The sequence below is a fragment of the Coregonus lavaretus genome, assembly GCF_964263955.1.
Source record: "Coregonus lavaretus genome assembly, contig: HAP1_SCAFFOLD_5393, whole genome shotgun sequence".
Classification (NCBI taxonomy): Eukaryota; Metazoa; Chordata; class Actinopteri; order Salmoniformes; family Salmonidae; genus Coregonus; species Coregonus lavaretus.
The window spans coordinates 24,060-40,574 of record NW_028157948.1 but is presented as its reverse complement, the minus strand read 5'-3'; the positions used below and the strand labels follow the sequence as shown (position 1 = coordinate 40,574).

At 42.1% G+C, this 16,515-nt stretch overlaps 1 protein-coding gene across 1 annotated transcript in view; it reads left to right on the top strand.

Moving 5' to 3' along the window:
* Positions 1-2,710: 2,710 nt before the first annotated feature.
* LOC311124618 (histone-lysine N-methyltransferase 2C-like) overlaps positions 2,711-16,515 on the top strand; it is a gene marked incomplete at its 5' end in the record, with an annotated part of 30,439 nt that continues 16,634 nt past the window's right edge. The window contains 2 exons of the mRNA XM_084198734.1: positions 2,711-2,975; positions 15,048-15,210. Of these exons, the coding sequence (XP_084054860.1) occupies positions 2,711-2,975; positions 15,048-15,210 (428 nt within the window). The remainder of the gene's footprint in view (positions 2,976-15,047; positions 15,211-16,515) is intronic.

The window sequence follows — 16,515 nt, the reverse complement described above, 5'->3', positions numbered from 1 at the left end:
TTTGGCCTAAATAGCAACGCGATGATTCACCGTTTAGGGATATATCAGAGGAGACCGTGGAGAAAGTAGACTTGAAGTCTTGAATTGGACTCTCTTAAATTGACTTTTGCCTGTTTGATTTTAAATTTACTTTTACCTCAAGTATAAGTCCCTCTACATGGACTCGATGAACTGTCACTCTTCATGCAAGTTGTACTGGCTGGTAATAAGATGAAAAGTTTTGCAAGGGGTTGCGTGACCTCATGACAGCTTATGTGTTGAGAAGTGTGCGTGTGTGATTTCATGTCTCTCTCTTTGTCTCTCTCTCTCTCTCTATACGTGTGTGTATGCATGCATGAATTGGTGCGTGCATCTGGCCATCTCGTTTTCATTATAGTCATTGTATGTATGTATGTATGTATGTATGTATGTGTGTGCGTGTAGTCGCTAATTATGGTCTCATTAAGGTGATCTAATTGAAAGTAGCTTTGACAGGCCCAAAGTAATCACAGGACTAATGAAACACTGCTCTGTCTAATGAGATGCATCTGTCCCAGGGATAGAGTAAAAGCGTTCGCATGCTTCCCAGACTAAACATTTCGGAAGAGTTTGTACATATATTATGACGACATTTTGTGACGTTTTTGATGGTTTTGTACTTTGGTAAGTTTTTGTTTTTTTCGGTTGTTTGGGCTCAACATTTTTTTCTTGAGGCAAGCCGAAGTCAGTAGCCGAAGACTACGCCCCTTCGTCGGTGATTGGTCAACAGTAGGGATTCTTCAGTAAAGTCTTTGTTGTCATTCAATGAGAGACAACTCGTTTTCATGCACATTTTTTCATTGAGAAATACTGCAACAAACATCTTAGTTAGACTAACATCTCCTTGGCAAAAACGTCAACATTTATGACAGATTTCTTGAGTTATCATAGATTAATTCAGACTATTTTGAGGAAGTATATACTGGCTACGGCGTCTCAAAATGGACAAACAGTGCTATTGCTGCTTTTTTCAAGCTAATTTCTTTTAGGTCAGTATGCGTGCGCACTCGTTCGGTTCGCCTAGCCGACTTTAGCTAACCACCAGCCGAACGGAAGAATGCTGACACCTTATGACCACTCTCGTCTTGCTATTCACACATGGAGCCAGCACATTCACCATGCACCAAGGTGGGATATGGGCTTGGTTTGGATAAATGTGTGATGCGTTCACTAGGCATGAAATGGGGGGAGGTGCTATCTGAAAATTATGTTTTGAAACGTTTCCCTCTGGACAGTTTGGCCTGACTCAACTAATACAGCTTTGATCGAACACTGATTTAGTTATGGTAAATGAACACAGGCTGTTGATATCACAAGAATAAGCTGCTTCTGATATCATTCACATCAATCCATCTCCAAAAAGGCATACCCGTTTGAATGCCATAACATATGGTTCTGCAAATAAGACAATTGGGCCAAATGATCAATTTGCCTATAAGACGCGTCCATAACCTCCAGAAGGTTATTTAGCTCTTAATTAAAGCTGCAGCGTTTTCATGGCAATTGTGAAAATTACGAGCAAAATGTGCCACAGCTTAGCAAAATTAGAGCGAACACGAGAGGGAGAGAAAGTGGAGGAAAACAGATAGGAGATTGCATATTTAGGGTTTTTGGCTCCCTCATTGGATCCTTCACCATTAAACCCTCCATTTGGATTGCTTTCCCTTTAAGGCACAATCTGTAATTTGTTTCTTAGCCCAACAGCAGCACTGCCACTTGGTTTGCTATAAAGCTGAGGGATGGGTCTAAGAGGGATATGTCACCACTCTTAAATTTATAGATGGAGCTTTGGATGCAAAGACTTGGTTTACATGTAAAATACACAGCCATAGTCCATCAGTGCTCTATCCTCTTCCATCCTCTTCTCATCCCCCCCATCCATAACTCGTATTGGCCTTATTGGGAGAAGGAGGTTGTGTTCATTAGGCACCAAATGGAAGAAAACTAACTGAAACCTTCATCTTTTTCTGTTGCAGGGGGGTGTAGTATACAGGGGGGAGGGGGGGGGGGGTGTAGTATACAGTAACCTTTCATCCCTAGCACCCTACTGCTGCCCAGCGCTGGGCAAAGAGCTTCCTCAAACCGGGGTCTCTCTTTTAAAATGGTAATTCTTCTGCTCCTCTGTGGGCTGAGAGGCTTCATCCAACAACACCAGACTGCCTGGAATAGGCTGCATCCGGCAGGGATGGAGAGAGATTGTATGTGTTTCAGGCTGGCTAGTGTGTGTGTGTGTGTGTGTGTGTGTCAAGCTAGCTAGTATGTTTGTGCTTGTGTGGGCTCGAACAACCAGTCCTTGTGCATTAGCCAAGGGACAACCTCCACCCTGATGCTTTCCTCCAGAAGGAGAGGATGGTGGTGGTGACAATGTCAATGAGCACTCCTTGTCCTTGATGTGGTGTCATCACACTGTCGGAATTAAAGATCAATTGAGCCAAAAGTGATACAATTATCCTTGTCCACAAAATCAGTTAGACATGAATAACAGCTTTTAGTGTTTTAATGTTGACCTAGTGTTGATTCCGTGCTTTTCTTTGGTGCCTTATGTTTAGTGTTCTTAGTGTAGGTCCTTTGCCATTTTCATTAATTTATGTTCTCGTGTATTTAGAAAGGCATTTGCCATGTTTATATTAACTGCTATATGGGTGAAAATAAACTTGACCTTCAACATTACTTTTACCCTCTCTCTCTCCAGGGTCAGCTCTCCGGACAGTGGTCTCCACTCCTCCTCAGCACCGGGCAGCACGGACCCCTTCAGTGAGGAGCCGGCCCCCAAGTTCTGGGATGAGCTGGGTCAGATCGGCCTCCCCGACGACATCAACGTCCAGTCCCTGTTTGACCCCACAGGCCAGTGCTGTGCCCACCTGCACTGTGCCGCCTGGTCCGAGGGGGTGTGTCGCGGCGAGGCCCAAGACTCACTGCTCTACGTGGACAAAGCCATAGACTCGGGGAGCACAGAGGTGAGTGGTAACAGAAAAAAACTTTGGGGTATGGGTGTTAGGATTCAACCCTGTTTGTGTGTTTGCCCTCGATGTCTTTAAACAAGTGACCAGCAAGTCAGCCACACTTGTCTCTGCAAGCTCATCATTCATGTCGATATAGCCAAGACTGTGAAGACTGGAACTTCAGTCATAACAGATGTCATAAGCATTCAATCAAAATGTCATTCTAATGACAGTGGTCTGTGGAAAGACAGCGGTATAATTAAGGGGTTGAAGGAAAGTGTTTTCACAACATGTTGGTTTGAACCGTGGCTCCAGGCCACCATACACATGTGCTGTACCGTGGTGTCAGGGTGAAATCAATGACGATACTAGTGTTCAGGTTAGCTGTGTTTCACAACTGCTGTCTCCATAATGTTTTGACTGACAACTTGTTGTGTGATTATGATTATGAACCGGCTAATTGATTTTAAAGGGAATGGCGGGAAGTAAGCAGACTGTCTTGATTATGTTCACGGTTGAGCATAAATGGTGTTAAAAAAGTTATGTGAGGTTGAAGGGGGCACCGAGCAGTTCAGCAGGTCCCGGCGCCCCCTTTTTGGGGGGGAGGGCGGGGGGATCTTAATAGTAGTTGAGTACAGCCAGAAAAGGAGTGGCCACCCCTCAGAGCCTGGTTCCTCTCTAGGTTTCTTCCTAGGTTCCTGCCTTTCTAGTGCATTTTTCCTAGCCTCTGTGCTTCTACATCTGCATTGCTTGCTGCTTGGGGTTTTAGGCTGATGTAAAAAGGGCTTTAAATAAATTTGATTGATTGAGAGTAGTGTCGCTACCGGGTCAATTTCGCTCAGCAGAACTTTCCATTAACACAGTGCAAAGTGGGGGTGTTTGTTTGTGTGTGTGTGTGTGTGTGTGTCTGGACACAGTTACAGTGCATTTAAAAAAGCCTATTGTTGGTTGGTTGTCTGTGCTGAGGGCAGTGCAGTTATAGTGGTGGGTGTGGGTTAGCTCTAGATGGGGCCCTGTTAAAGGTCGTCCCTGGCTCTACAGTGAGGCTCATTGGAGTGTGAAGCAGAAAAGGTCAGGAGCTCAGGAGAAAGCACCTCTGGAAGGTAACACACACACCAGGGCTTCTGTAGCCGGTAATAGCTGGCTTTTGGCCGATAAAAAATATATATATAGAAAAGCTGATTAATAATATTGGTGTCAGCCATTTGTCCGGGAGAAGAAGGGGGAAAAAACATTGCGAAATCATGTTTTTTAGCCTATTAATTGATGGAAATACCAGTCGATGGAAATACATTTGACTGGTCATGCTTATCCGTCTATAGCAGGGGTCTCCAACATGTAGATCCCCAGCTACCAGTAGCTCGCAGCCCACCTATGAGTAGCTCTCCAAACAATTCTGAAAGTACATGCAATTTTCACGTGTTCCACCACAAACTGTCATAAACAAATCTCAGAAGTATCAGACACTGCAAGCACCCAGCTACTATCTAACCAACGCAACATTTAGATTATCCCACCCCTGGTTAGCCACTATGTGACCGACCGGCTTGATTCGGTCTTATGTAGCAAAATTTGAATTGGTGTTTTTTACGTTGGATAAAAGTAGAGACTCAGCGCTAGAAAATGGTATATCATACACTACAGTTAAGGACCAATTGGGAAAGTAATTCTGCTTTGAAAGTTGATAAACTTGTAACCTCACTTTTGAGAAAATGGCCCTTGAATGTTTTGGTACACATACTCCTCTTTGTCTACACCCATTCAGCATCGTTCACACCCTCTTAAGCTTTAGCCCCACCCAACTCTTTAAGGATTCACATGTGAGGCCATGTACTAAACATCATAAGATTTCAAGATTAAAGGCTGGTATATACTACGGGTGTGTTCGTAAATTCAATTTGGAGTGCCAGAGTGCGCTCTGGGCGTTCGTAAACTCAGAGCGTTGTCAGATTGCCCGTTCTGCGTGTTCTGACCCTAACAGCAGCAGTCAAGCACCCAAGCTAACTGGCTAACTTTGGCTAGCTTGCTAGCTACTTAGACACAAATGAGAGAACAGCTCACTGACCATTTTACTCGCCCTAGCAGAGCTGGTTAGGCAGTTTTTATGTTATCCAGAGTGTTGGTGACTGCAACTGTGCTGCTGGCAACAATTTAATTACGCTTTTTTGCCAACGTTTACTGACACAGGCCATTATTATTCGTCAGTTATTCTGCGCTCTGGCACACTCAGACGAGTGCTCTGAAATCATATTAGATAGCCAGAGCGAATTTATCAGCTACGTCTATCGACAGTTGTCGCAGTGACATCATGAACATTCTATTGAAATGGTTACTTGCATAGTGGAGTCCTTTGTTTAGACATCTAGCTAGCAAGCTAAACAATGAACCATAATCCCAACTCATAACCTTACTACCCTGCATGAATCTGCATGTAGCTAACCAACCAGGTTCAATGTTAGCTAGCTAGCTAACATTAGGCTATAACTAGCAATGCATGTGGTTCAAATAATAAAGAGAAACAAATAATATTACTACAGAGATCATACACGTAACGTTAGCTAGCTAGCTAACAGTATGCTTCAACTTGAAATGAAAACGACTTTCTGACAAAATTCGAAACGTGTAATATCTGAAAATGTAGCTTGCTAGACTCTCCTACCCATATACATGGATGGACGCTTCTCCCTCTCTGTCACGGATGCTATGGTTGCCCTTAGTTTGAAGATGTAATCCGGAGACAGGTGTTCTATACAGCAGCCTTCTGTGTGTTCTCTTTTCAACTCCGTCTGCATATTTACAATCTAATTCCACCGTGCATTCCACTGATTTCAAAACTCGGTCCTCCAGAAAGTGGAGAGCAGCACCTTTGCAGTTCTACTACGTGATATCTTTCAAAAAAGCAGCGTTAGAAAGGATTACCTACACGTACTGACCAGCTCATGTTATAGACTGAAGCATGCTACATGGCATACCAATCCGAACTCATCTCTTGGCATGTCCAGCCAATCCATTATCGTATTTACAGATGGCATGCAAGTTTGTTATTAAGGCACATGAAAGTTAACATGTTTCAGAAGGCATTTCTGCCCAAAAAACGCATTTTGATCAAAAATAAGTTTACGTTGAAATGGCTCCCCTATGAAGTAGTGAAGCGCGACATATGCCTAGTTTCCTGAAATGAGGCACATATGCTTAAAAAGCCAAACCGAAGACAATATCTGCCAATTCATTTACAGCAATATTGCCCATCTGTCTGTGTGGTGCGCACGTTTGTCTATCACTCCGTGTGTAGCCAGTTGATGTGATAACCGTCTTTTGGGTTGACAGTAATACTTTCCCTAAAACCTTCTCAATTAAATTAACTACAAAGTAGGCTTACCTGGCAGGAGTATATCATGAGTAATTGCAGTATATCATATGCATCTATTACTTGGCCATGCAATGAGCAGCAGCAATACAGAACCGTAGCTAGACCGGCACATTCCTCACTCACTAAATGCGTAATTAAAGGGGAATTACACTAAAAGAATAGCTGTGTTCATTTTCTTCCAGTCCAAAAAAAAAAAAAAAAAGATCTCATGTGATTTAAGCATGGGCATGGACTCAGAACATCCAATTTCGTTGTTTCTCTATGAACAATTGTAATTTTAAGAGTGAAAAACAAAATTAAAATCAGGAAAAAATCTACTGAACATAATTTTGGAAATTTATAAAGCATAATTTGAAAAATAAATCTCAGATCTTATAGGACCACCTTAGTTTATGAACCATTATTTTACCAGGTATATTGACAGAAAACAGTGCACTACTTTGAGAGGAGAGGAGAAGAATGTTCCCATTTGAAAGCTACAAAGAAATCAGTAGCTAGCGACATGTTAAAGATTGTTTTAAGTAGTGCTCATGCTAGACCCCTGGTCTATATAGGTTAATTTGTATAATTTAGTCAAATTAAATTGGCACGTGTGTACAGTATTTATTATGTATCTTATTTATTACACTAATACATCATAAAGATACAGAGCCTTTGAGCTGAAAATCTGTCAGACATCATCTCAAACAGCAAATGCATAGGCAATGGAAGGCAGGCTTCATCAGCGCGCCACACACCACTTTGCAATGAGCTGGAGGCAGTATGCATTTTGAAAACCTATACTTTTTGTGCAAAGCAATGGAAACGGCACGTGTTTCCTTGCAGGTAACCATGGTTAACAGAGGAAGAACAATGATTTCAAGCACCACCCTCCTTTTAAAGCTTCCAGTCTGTTATTCTAACTCAATCAGCATGACAGAGTGATCTCCAGCCTTGTCCTCGTCAACACTCTCACCTGTGTTAATGAGAGAATCACTGACATGATGTCAGCTTGTCCTTTTGTGGCAGGGCTGAAATGCAGTGGAAATGTTTTGGGGGATTAAGTTCATTTTCATGGCAAAGAGGGACTTTGCAATTAATTGCAATTCATCTGATCACTCTTCATAACATTCTGGAGCAGTGGCGGCTCCTGAACAAATTCTCAGGGAGGGCAATTTTTCTGATGATTTAGGTGACCTACACACATTTTTAAAAAGATATGTCCAGCAACAACATGAAGACAGGGGCAGCATATAAGTCAATACCAGAAGCATTTATTGACTGATCTCAAAAGTGTTGGCTTACAAAAGCAAAATAAGTTATCACAGTAAAAATAATCAAGGGTGTTCTTTCACATTCCTCAACACTGCATAAACAATATGCATTTCCATAAACAAATGAAATATCAGCTGAAAATACAGCATCTTGGTATTTGTTCAGATTGCAGGATCAACAAGAGCTTTTACCACATTTTTTGATATCTGTTTAATCTTACCTTATGGCCTGCACTTGCTTGTGAAGCTGTCGAGGGCACGTTTGATAGAGACAGCATCGATGTCCTTCTTCTGTAGCTTCTGGTACAGAATGTCGACGTGGGGCATGATTTTGTGAAAAAGCCGCAGGAAAAAAATTAAATCTTCATCATGTAGTATCCTCACGTAGCCAGCTGCCTCTCTCAAGGTGTGCTGGTCAAATGAACCCAATGAACCCGTCCGGATGGCTTCAAAACATTATATGAGGTCGTCTCGATTCTCGTAGACAGTGTTCACGACTCTGCTGTTGCTAACCTCATCGTTGTGGCGGCGGACAGCTAGCCTGTATCCCTCATCCAGTTGAGTGGCAATGTTCACTCTCCCCAAAGCAGACAATCTCAAACAGCTATCCATGTGGGTCTTTGACAGCTCATGTTTCTTAATCTTTTCTGAAAGATGGTGCATGTCGGTTACACCAGTCGCTGTCCAAGCGGTGCTGTCTGCTGTGCCGCCTTCAGGGTGGAAGAGTAAGCAGGGGTAGCAAAAAACTGCATTAGCTACATCGCAGCCTGCTAGCCAGGTTTTCCGTTCATACCAATTTTTGGAAAATCCTCGGGTGTAGGACTTCCCCCCTTTAGTAGACACCTGTTGAATTATTAAATTTGGTCTGGGAGGTCCTAATTGTTTCGTTGCCAATTTATCTTCATTTGTTCGCCGACAAAAAGGAACTTCTTTCAAAGACACAATCGAGTTGGACTGAAGCCTAGCCATTTTGATAGTAGTAGTGAATTGATTGAGGCTGCTACCTGGTCTTTTCTTAGTTACGTTCATTCGTGGTTACGTTATGTATGACGAAAGCGCGTAAGTGCAAGCCCACAGACACCCATAGAGAATGTATTGAAAGCTTTGAAATGTGACAAAAATAGATTTTACATGGGAGTCTATGACAGACTTCTGGGCGATTTTCAACCTGACTGAAATCGCCCAAAAAACGGGCGGGGCCATTTGAAGCACGACTTTAGCCTGATTTGACATTTAGTGGCTGGCAGATCAGACGTGAACACTGATAACTGCTGTTGCCGTGATATAATTTTTTATAAATTTATAAAAAAAAAATATTTTTTTTTATTTAATTTTTTTTTAAATAATTGATTAGAAAAAAAATCCCTTCCTTTTCCCGTTTGGCAGTGCGTCGCCCATATCGCCCTATTGAACAAGCCGTCCCTGTTCTGGAGTATATGCAAATTGGCATCATAACTGAGGCAGCAGACTTTGTGAAAATATATATTTGTGTCATTCTCAAAACGTTTGACCACGACTGATGCACCAGAAACCTAGTATACACTCAACCAGCTCTGAAATTCATACACATACACTGCTGACGCACGCACTACCCACACACACATGCCATCCTCACCTCCATATCATGTTCGCCTGATTGCATTTACACCCTAAATCAGCGACACTATCGGCAGATTGCTCCTTTAGCTGTCAGCTGAAATGTCAGGCTGGTGTGTGTGTGTGTGTTAGCCCATACACTAGAGTCTTTGTGTGAGTGTCTTATAGACGAGTATGTACATTTTGTTGTTACAGCCTGAATTTAAAATTGTATTTTAAATCGACTCGGGTGTGAATACTTACGTAAATGAATATCTGTATTTCATTTTCAAAAAATTAGCAAACGTTTCTAAAAACATGTTTTTAAATTTGTCATTATGGGGTATTGTGTGTAGATGGGTGAGAGAAAAACATCAAGGGGTATGAATACTTTCTGAAGGCACTGTATGGATGAGTATGTATCTAACTATACATAGTGTAGGCCTATCAATGTGTGTGTGAGAGATATTGTGCTGATAGCATTACAGAAACACTGAGGAGGCCGGCAGGCTGTGGGTTGGATGCCCAGGCAGTTCCCTCCCTCCCTCCCTTTCCAGCGGTGGTATTCTGCCCCTCCAGTGTGAGTTGACAGCGTCTGGCAGTGAGCCATGAAACCCCCAGGCATTAGGACATCAGGATAACCTTTCAGACTCTTACACTGTAGCCCTGATTTTTAAGATGCTATCGCCTTATCTGCTGTTGAAGTGCCAGCTTTTAAGAGGAAAGATTACTGTATGTCCGACTGACTCATTGATATGTCTGCCAACAGGCCCACCACGACACAGGCCTGGTTTTATTGTGAACTCACTATAGCAGCGTGTGTTGGGTTATACTATTACATTTGCGTAGGTAGTTGGATATGTCGTCATTTGCTAGATATTTAAAACGTTAAATCAACGGGTTTCTATGTTGAATTCACAGTTCTTCTACGCTCTGTGCTTGAGGATGGGGTTGTGTCTCTAGTATTTATTTGGATCCCCATTAGCTGCTGACAAGGCGGCGGCTACTCTTCCTGGGGTCCAAATAGGAATAAAACAATATCTCGTAGTAAAACAATAGCCTACATAAATAAAACAGTACATCAAACTAGACATTGTGCATTTATACATATGTACATTCCTCTATTACTACACATTTACAGTATAAAATGCTTTCTAATATTGCAATAATATTACAATGTGTCAGTGTGTGTAGAGTCCCTGTGTTAGTGTGTGTGCGTGTGTGTGCCTCTTCAGTCTGCATTGTGCCGTGCTCGATTGAGTTACTTGATGTGGAAGAGTTCCATGTAGTCATGGCTCTATGTAGTATTGTATTTCCCAGAGTCTGTTCTGGACTTGGACTGTGAAGAGACCCCTGGTGGCATGTCTTATGGGGTATGGGTTTCTGAGCTGTGTGTTCGCTGTTTGAACAGACAGTTCGGTGTTTTAATCACGTCAATACCTCTCACAAAGACATGTAGCGATGCAGTCAATCGCTCCTCTACTTTCAGTCAGGAGAGATTGACATGCGTTGTATTGATATTAGCCCTCCATGTACATTTAAGTGCCAGGCGTGCTGCTCTGTTGTGGTTGAACTGTAATTTGCCTACGTCCTTCTTTGTGGCACTTGACCATATAGCTGGGCAGTAGTCCAGGTGTGATAAACTAGGGCCTGTAGTACTTGTTTGGTTGATTGTGATGTCTCCTCATCTTAGCTACTGTTGCATCAATATGTTTTGACCATGTCAGTTTACAATCTAGGGTTACACCAAGCAGTTTAGTCTCCTCCAATTGCTAATTTGCCACATTATTCATTACAAAATTTAGACGAGGTTTAGGGTTAGCAAATGATTTGTCCCAAATACAATGGTTTTAGTTTTTGATATATGTAAGACTAGCTTATTACTAGCCACCCATTCTTCTAAAACTGACTGCAGCTCTTTAAGTGTTGTAGAAATTTCACTGGCTGTGGTAGCTGACGTACAGTATCTAATGTCGAGTCATCAGTGTACATAGACACACATGCTTTACTCAAGGTTAGTGGTAGGTCATTAGTAAAAATAGAAAAAAGTAAGGGACCAAGACGGCTACCTTGAGGTTTACGTTGCGTTAGAGAGGCTTCCATTAAAGAATACCCTCTGTGTTCTGTTAGATGGGTAACTATCGATCCACAATATGGCAGAGGATGCAAAGCCATAACACACGTTAGAGATATCTGCAGTGTTCGTCAGACCATGAGACATCCCAAAAATCGGTCTTCTCACGAAAACGTCTCTAGCGTCCGAGTTGTTTTGCTCTAGGACGCCAACAAGACTAGTCTGAATGTCCCCAGTACCAGTTTAAAAAATGAATGGAAGTATATATGGAGATAGTTTATTGGCTAAAATAAGGGGTTCAATACATGTAAAAAATAAAATAAAAAAATAAGTACACTACTGTTCAAAAGTTTGGGGTCACTTAGAAATTTCCTTATCCATTAAAATAACATCAAATTGATCAGAAATACAGTGTAGACATTGTTAATGATGTAATTGGCTAATGTAGCTCAAAATGGCTGATTTTATTTTTATTTTTTATGGAATATCTACAGAGGCCCATTATCAGCAACCATCAGTCCTGTGTTCCAATGGCACGTTGTGTTTGCTAATCCAAGTTTATCATTTAAAAAGGCTAATTGATCATTAGAAAACCCTTTTGCAATTATGTTAGCACAGCTGAAAACTGTTGTGCTGATTAAAGAAGCAATAAAACTGGCCTTCTTGAGACTAGTTGAGTTTCTGGAGCATCAGCAATTGTGGGTTTGATTACAGGATCAAAATGGCCATAAACAAATAACTTTCTTCTGAAACTCGTCAGTCTATTCTTGTTCTGAGAAATGAAGGCTATTCCATGCGAGAAATTGCAAAGAAACTGAAGATCTCGTACAACGCTGTGTACTACTCCCTTCACAGAACAGCGCAAACTGGCTCTAACCAGAATAGAAAGAGGAGTGGGAGGCCCCGGTGCACAACTGAGCAAGAAGACAAATACATTAGAGTGTCTAGTTTGAGAAACAGACGCCTCACAGGTCCTCAACTGGCAGCTTCATTAAATAGTACCCGCAAAACACCAGTCTCAACGTCAACAGTGAAGAGGTGACTTCGGGATGCTAACCTTCTAGGCAGAGTTGCAAAGAAAAGCCATATCTCAGACTGGCCAATAAAAAAGATTAAGATGGGCAGTCTGAGATATGGCTTTTTCTTTGCAACTCTGCCTAGAAGGTCAGCATCCTGGAGTTCTGAAGACAATTCAATATTAGGAAGGTGTTACTCAGTGTAGTTCACTACCATCCTCAGTAATTTTCCATCCAAGTTGTCAGTCCCAGGTGGTTTGTCATTATTGTTAGACGACAATCATTTTTTACACCTCTTCCACACTAGAAATGACAATGCTTGTCTTTCATAATTTTTCAGTAATGCATGGATATGAAGGTTCAGAGTTTGTTGTCATGCCTAAGTTTGCTAATCTTGCAAATGAAAAAGGTAATTAAAGTAGTTGGCAATTACAGTATTTTTGCCAATCATCTGTGCAGCCAGACTTTTCTGCCATTTCCTTTGTACAGTTTTTTTTCAATTCCTCATCAATCACTGAGATTTAGCTGTTTTTTACGGTCAGTTTCTTAATCCATGCTTATCATTAACTGGAAGAAGTCAATTTAATATTTCCCTTTTCATACTACTGAGCCAAGCTTTACTGTGCTTCCCTGGTTACGCTTCCACCATGGTGGCCAGAACCGTCCTGGAAAGGACCATGTGAAAATAACATTTCCAAGCCAGCACAGTACGGTTTGGGTTTGCACAATGGTGAAACAACGGTTATATGATACCAGGCCGGTCCAGCTTGTTGTTCTATTCTCTGTGGCACTGGACCAGATATCCATCCGTTGCATCTCTCCTCTCTGGTTTGCTCCATTTGGACGGTAGCCATTTTGACTATTTGTGGAGGAGGGAGGGTTTGTAGGGGTGGGCCACTATCCTTTTGCCTCAACGATGCCTCTTTGGGGCGTTGTTGGGAGAAAAGTGTGCTCAAGCCAGTATGGGGAGATGAAAACTCTCCACTTAGTACATTTTTCAATTTCTGCTTAGCGTGGATTACGAAAGAGAACCCCGAACCACATTGTAATGCGATTACAGCAGTCTTGCTTGATTATTATTTTCAACAAAACAACAGAGGATTAAGGTTTGAAGAGAGGGTGGTGACAAGAAGGAGGTCAGTTTTTCCTTCATTACTTCCTGTGCCATCTCAAGGGAGTTGATGGGTGTAATAAGCATAGAAAAATAATTACGGAACATTGACTTGAATCGGAATGTCTGTTCTAGTAATTATATTGCTATGATAGTAAGTTATTGTCTGGGAGGTCCCGCATGGTCCCAATGCGACAACGTCCCACAGGATATCCTTCCCATGATGCCCCTCGGAAGCCACTGGCACATGGGCGATAATTGTCCAACACTGGGTGTTAAAAGCCATTTTAACTTCGATGCCCCATTCTTTCTCGGCTCCTGACAGCTTTCATTATTCATAGGAGAACTCTGGCCACGGAAATGTCCGTGTATATCCAGGTGCTCTCGCCTTGACCAGAGCACTTCATTTAGGCAGTATTTTTATTTTATTTTTTAACCATAATCGTAATTCTCTACTATTACCGAGGTAGGCTTCAATTTGAACCTGGGTTTTGAATCCAATGTGCTTTTATGATCTAAAATTCAGTGGTGAGGCCTGACAAAAACGGAGATATTTTATGTGGAAAAGCACCCATGCTTTTTAGGCTGGGGGGGTTAGAGCTCGCGGGAAGTGCTGAAACTGAAATATGGAGCCAGTGCTTAATTGGCCGTAAAGATAAAGCATACGGCTCCAGCCTCCAATCACAGTGCCTGACTGAAACTGAGCAGCTCAACCAGGGGTCTGTTCAGAACGTTCTGATTTAGAAATGTATGGTATAGAACAGATATGATTGTCTGTCACATTGACAGGCAATTGTCAGGCTCTATTCGTTCCATTTCTATCTGTAACTTTCAAAAGAATTCACATCACTGAATACCCCTGGTTTCTTCAAAAAAATGACCAGGTTGTTTTCCTATAGGCATTATTGAGTGAACCAGGAACAACTAAGTATTCAAATGAGCTTTCTTAATCTTTCTTTCTAATCTTTCTTAATCTTTCTTATTTCTTTCTTTCTTTCTTTCTTTCTTTCTTTCTTTCTTTTCTTTCTTTCTTTCTTTCTTTCTTTCTTTCTTTCTTTTCTTTCTTTCTTTCTTTCTTTCTTTCTTTCTTTCTTTCTTTCTTTCTTTCTTTCTTTCTTTCTTTCTTTCTTTCTTTCTTTCTTTCTTTCTTTCTTTCTTTCTTTCTTTCTTTCTTTCTTTCTTTCTTTCTTTCTTTCTTTCTTTCTTTCTTTCTTTCTTTCTTTCTTTCTTTCTTTCTTTCTTTCTTTCTTTCTTTCTTTCTTTCTTTCTTTCTTTCTTTCTTTCTTTCTTCTTTCTTTCTTTCTTTCTTTCTTTCTTTCTTTCTTTCTTTCTTTCTTTCTTTCTTTCTTTCTTTCTTTCTTTCTTTCTTTCTTCTTCTTTCTTCTTTCTTTCTTTTCTTTTCTTTCTTTCTTTCTTTCTTTCTTTCTTTCTTTCTTTCTTTCTTTCTTTCTTTCTTTCTTTCTTTCTTTCTTTCTTTCTTTCTTTCTTTCTTTCTTTCTTTCTTTCTTTCTTTCTTTCTTCTTTCTTTTCTTTCTTTCTTTCTTTCTTTCTTTCTTTCTTTCTTTCTTTTCTTTCTTTCTTTCTTTCTTTCTTTTCTTTCTTTCTTTCTTTCTTTCTTTCTTTCTTTCTTTCTTTCTTTCTTTCTTTCTTTCTTTCTTTCTTTCTTTCGCGCTCTCTCTGTTTTGCAGTGCTGTGCATACTGTAAGCGTCTTGGAGCATCCATCAAGTGCTGTGAGGAGGGCTGCTGCCGCTCCTACCATTTCCCCTGCGCCGCCGCTGCCGGAACCTTCCAGGACCTGCGGCGACACACCCTCCTCTGCCCCGACCACCTCCAGCTGGCCTCACAAACATGTGAGTATAGACCCTGTGTTCCACTGGGAGAATGAGGACAACTAGATTTCACTATAGATGTGAAACAACCCGTTGCTGACTGGTGTATAAAATCAAGCACACCGCCATGCAATCTCTATAGACAAACATTGGCAGTAGAATGGCCTTACTGAAGAGCTCAGTGACTTTTAACGTGGCACCGTCATAGGATGCCACCTTTCCAACAAGTCAGTTTGTGAAATTTCTGCCCTGCTAGAGCTGCCCCGGTTAACTGTAAATGCTGTTATTGAAGTGGAAATGTCTAGGAGCAACAACGGCTCAGCCGCGAAGTGGTAGGCCACACGGGTAGGCCACACAAGCTCACAGAACGGCACCGTCGAGTGCTAAAGCACATAGCGCGGAAAAATCGTCTGTCCTCGGTTGCAACACTCAGTACCGAGTTTCAAACTGCCTCTTGAAGCAATGTCCGCACAAGAACTGTTCGTCGGAAGCTTCATGAAATGGGTTTCCATGGCCGAGCGGCCTAAGATCACCAAGCACAATGCCAAGCGTCAGTTGGAGTGGTGTAAAGCTCGCCGCCATTGGATACTGGAGCAGTGGAAATGCCTTCTCTGGAGTGATGAATCAAGCTTCACCATCTGGCAATCCGACGGACAAATCTGGGTTTGTCAAATGCCAGGAGAATGCTACCTGCCCCAGTGCATAGTGCCAACTGTAAAGTTTGGTGGAGGAGGAATAATGGTCTGGGGCTGTTTTTTTATGGTTCATATTATCATCTCCAGCAGTACCCCAACATCCAACGTATGCGCGTTTCTGTAAAAAAAAAAAAAAAAAGGTATTATTATTTTTGTGATATCCAATTGGCAGTTACTCTTATCCCATCGCTGCAACTCCTGTACGGACTCGGGAGAGATGAAGGTGGTGAGCCATGCGTCCTCCGAAACACGACCCTGCCAAGCCGCACTGCTTGCTTAACCCGGAAGCCAGCCACACCAATGTGTCGGAGGAAACACTGTACAACTGGCGACCAAAGTCATTGTATATGCGCCCAGCCCGCCACAAGGAGTCGCTAGAGCGCAATGGGACAAGGACATGCCGGCCAAACCCTGTCCTAACCCGGACAACGCTGGGCCAATTGTGCGCCGCCTCATGGGTCTCCCGGTCGCGGCCAGCTGCGACACAGCCTGGGATCGAACCCGGGTCTGAAGTGACTCCTCTAGCACTGCGATGCAGTGCCTTAGACCGCTGCGCCACTCAGGAGGCCACGCGTTTCTGTTTTGTAGTAAAAAATATAGAGGCGTCAAAAAGATAGAGGAAGATACTTTT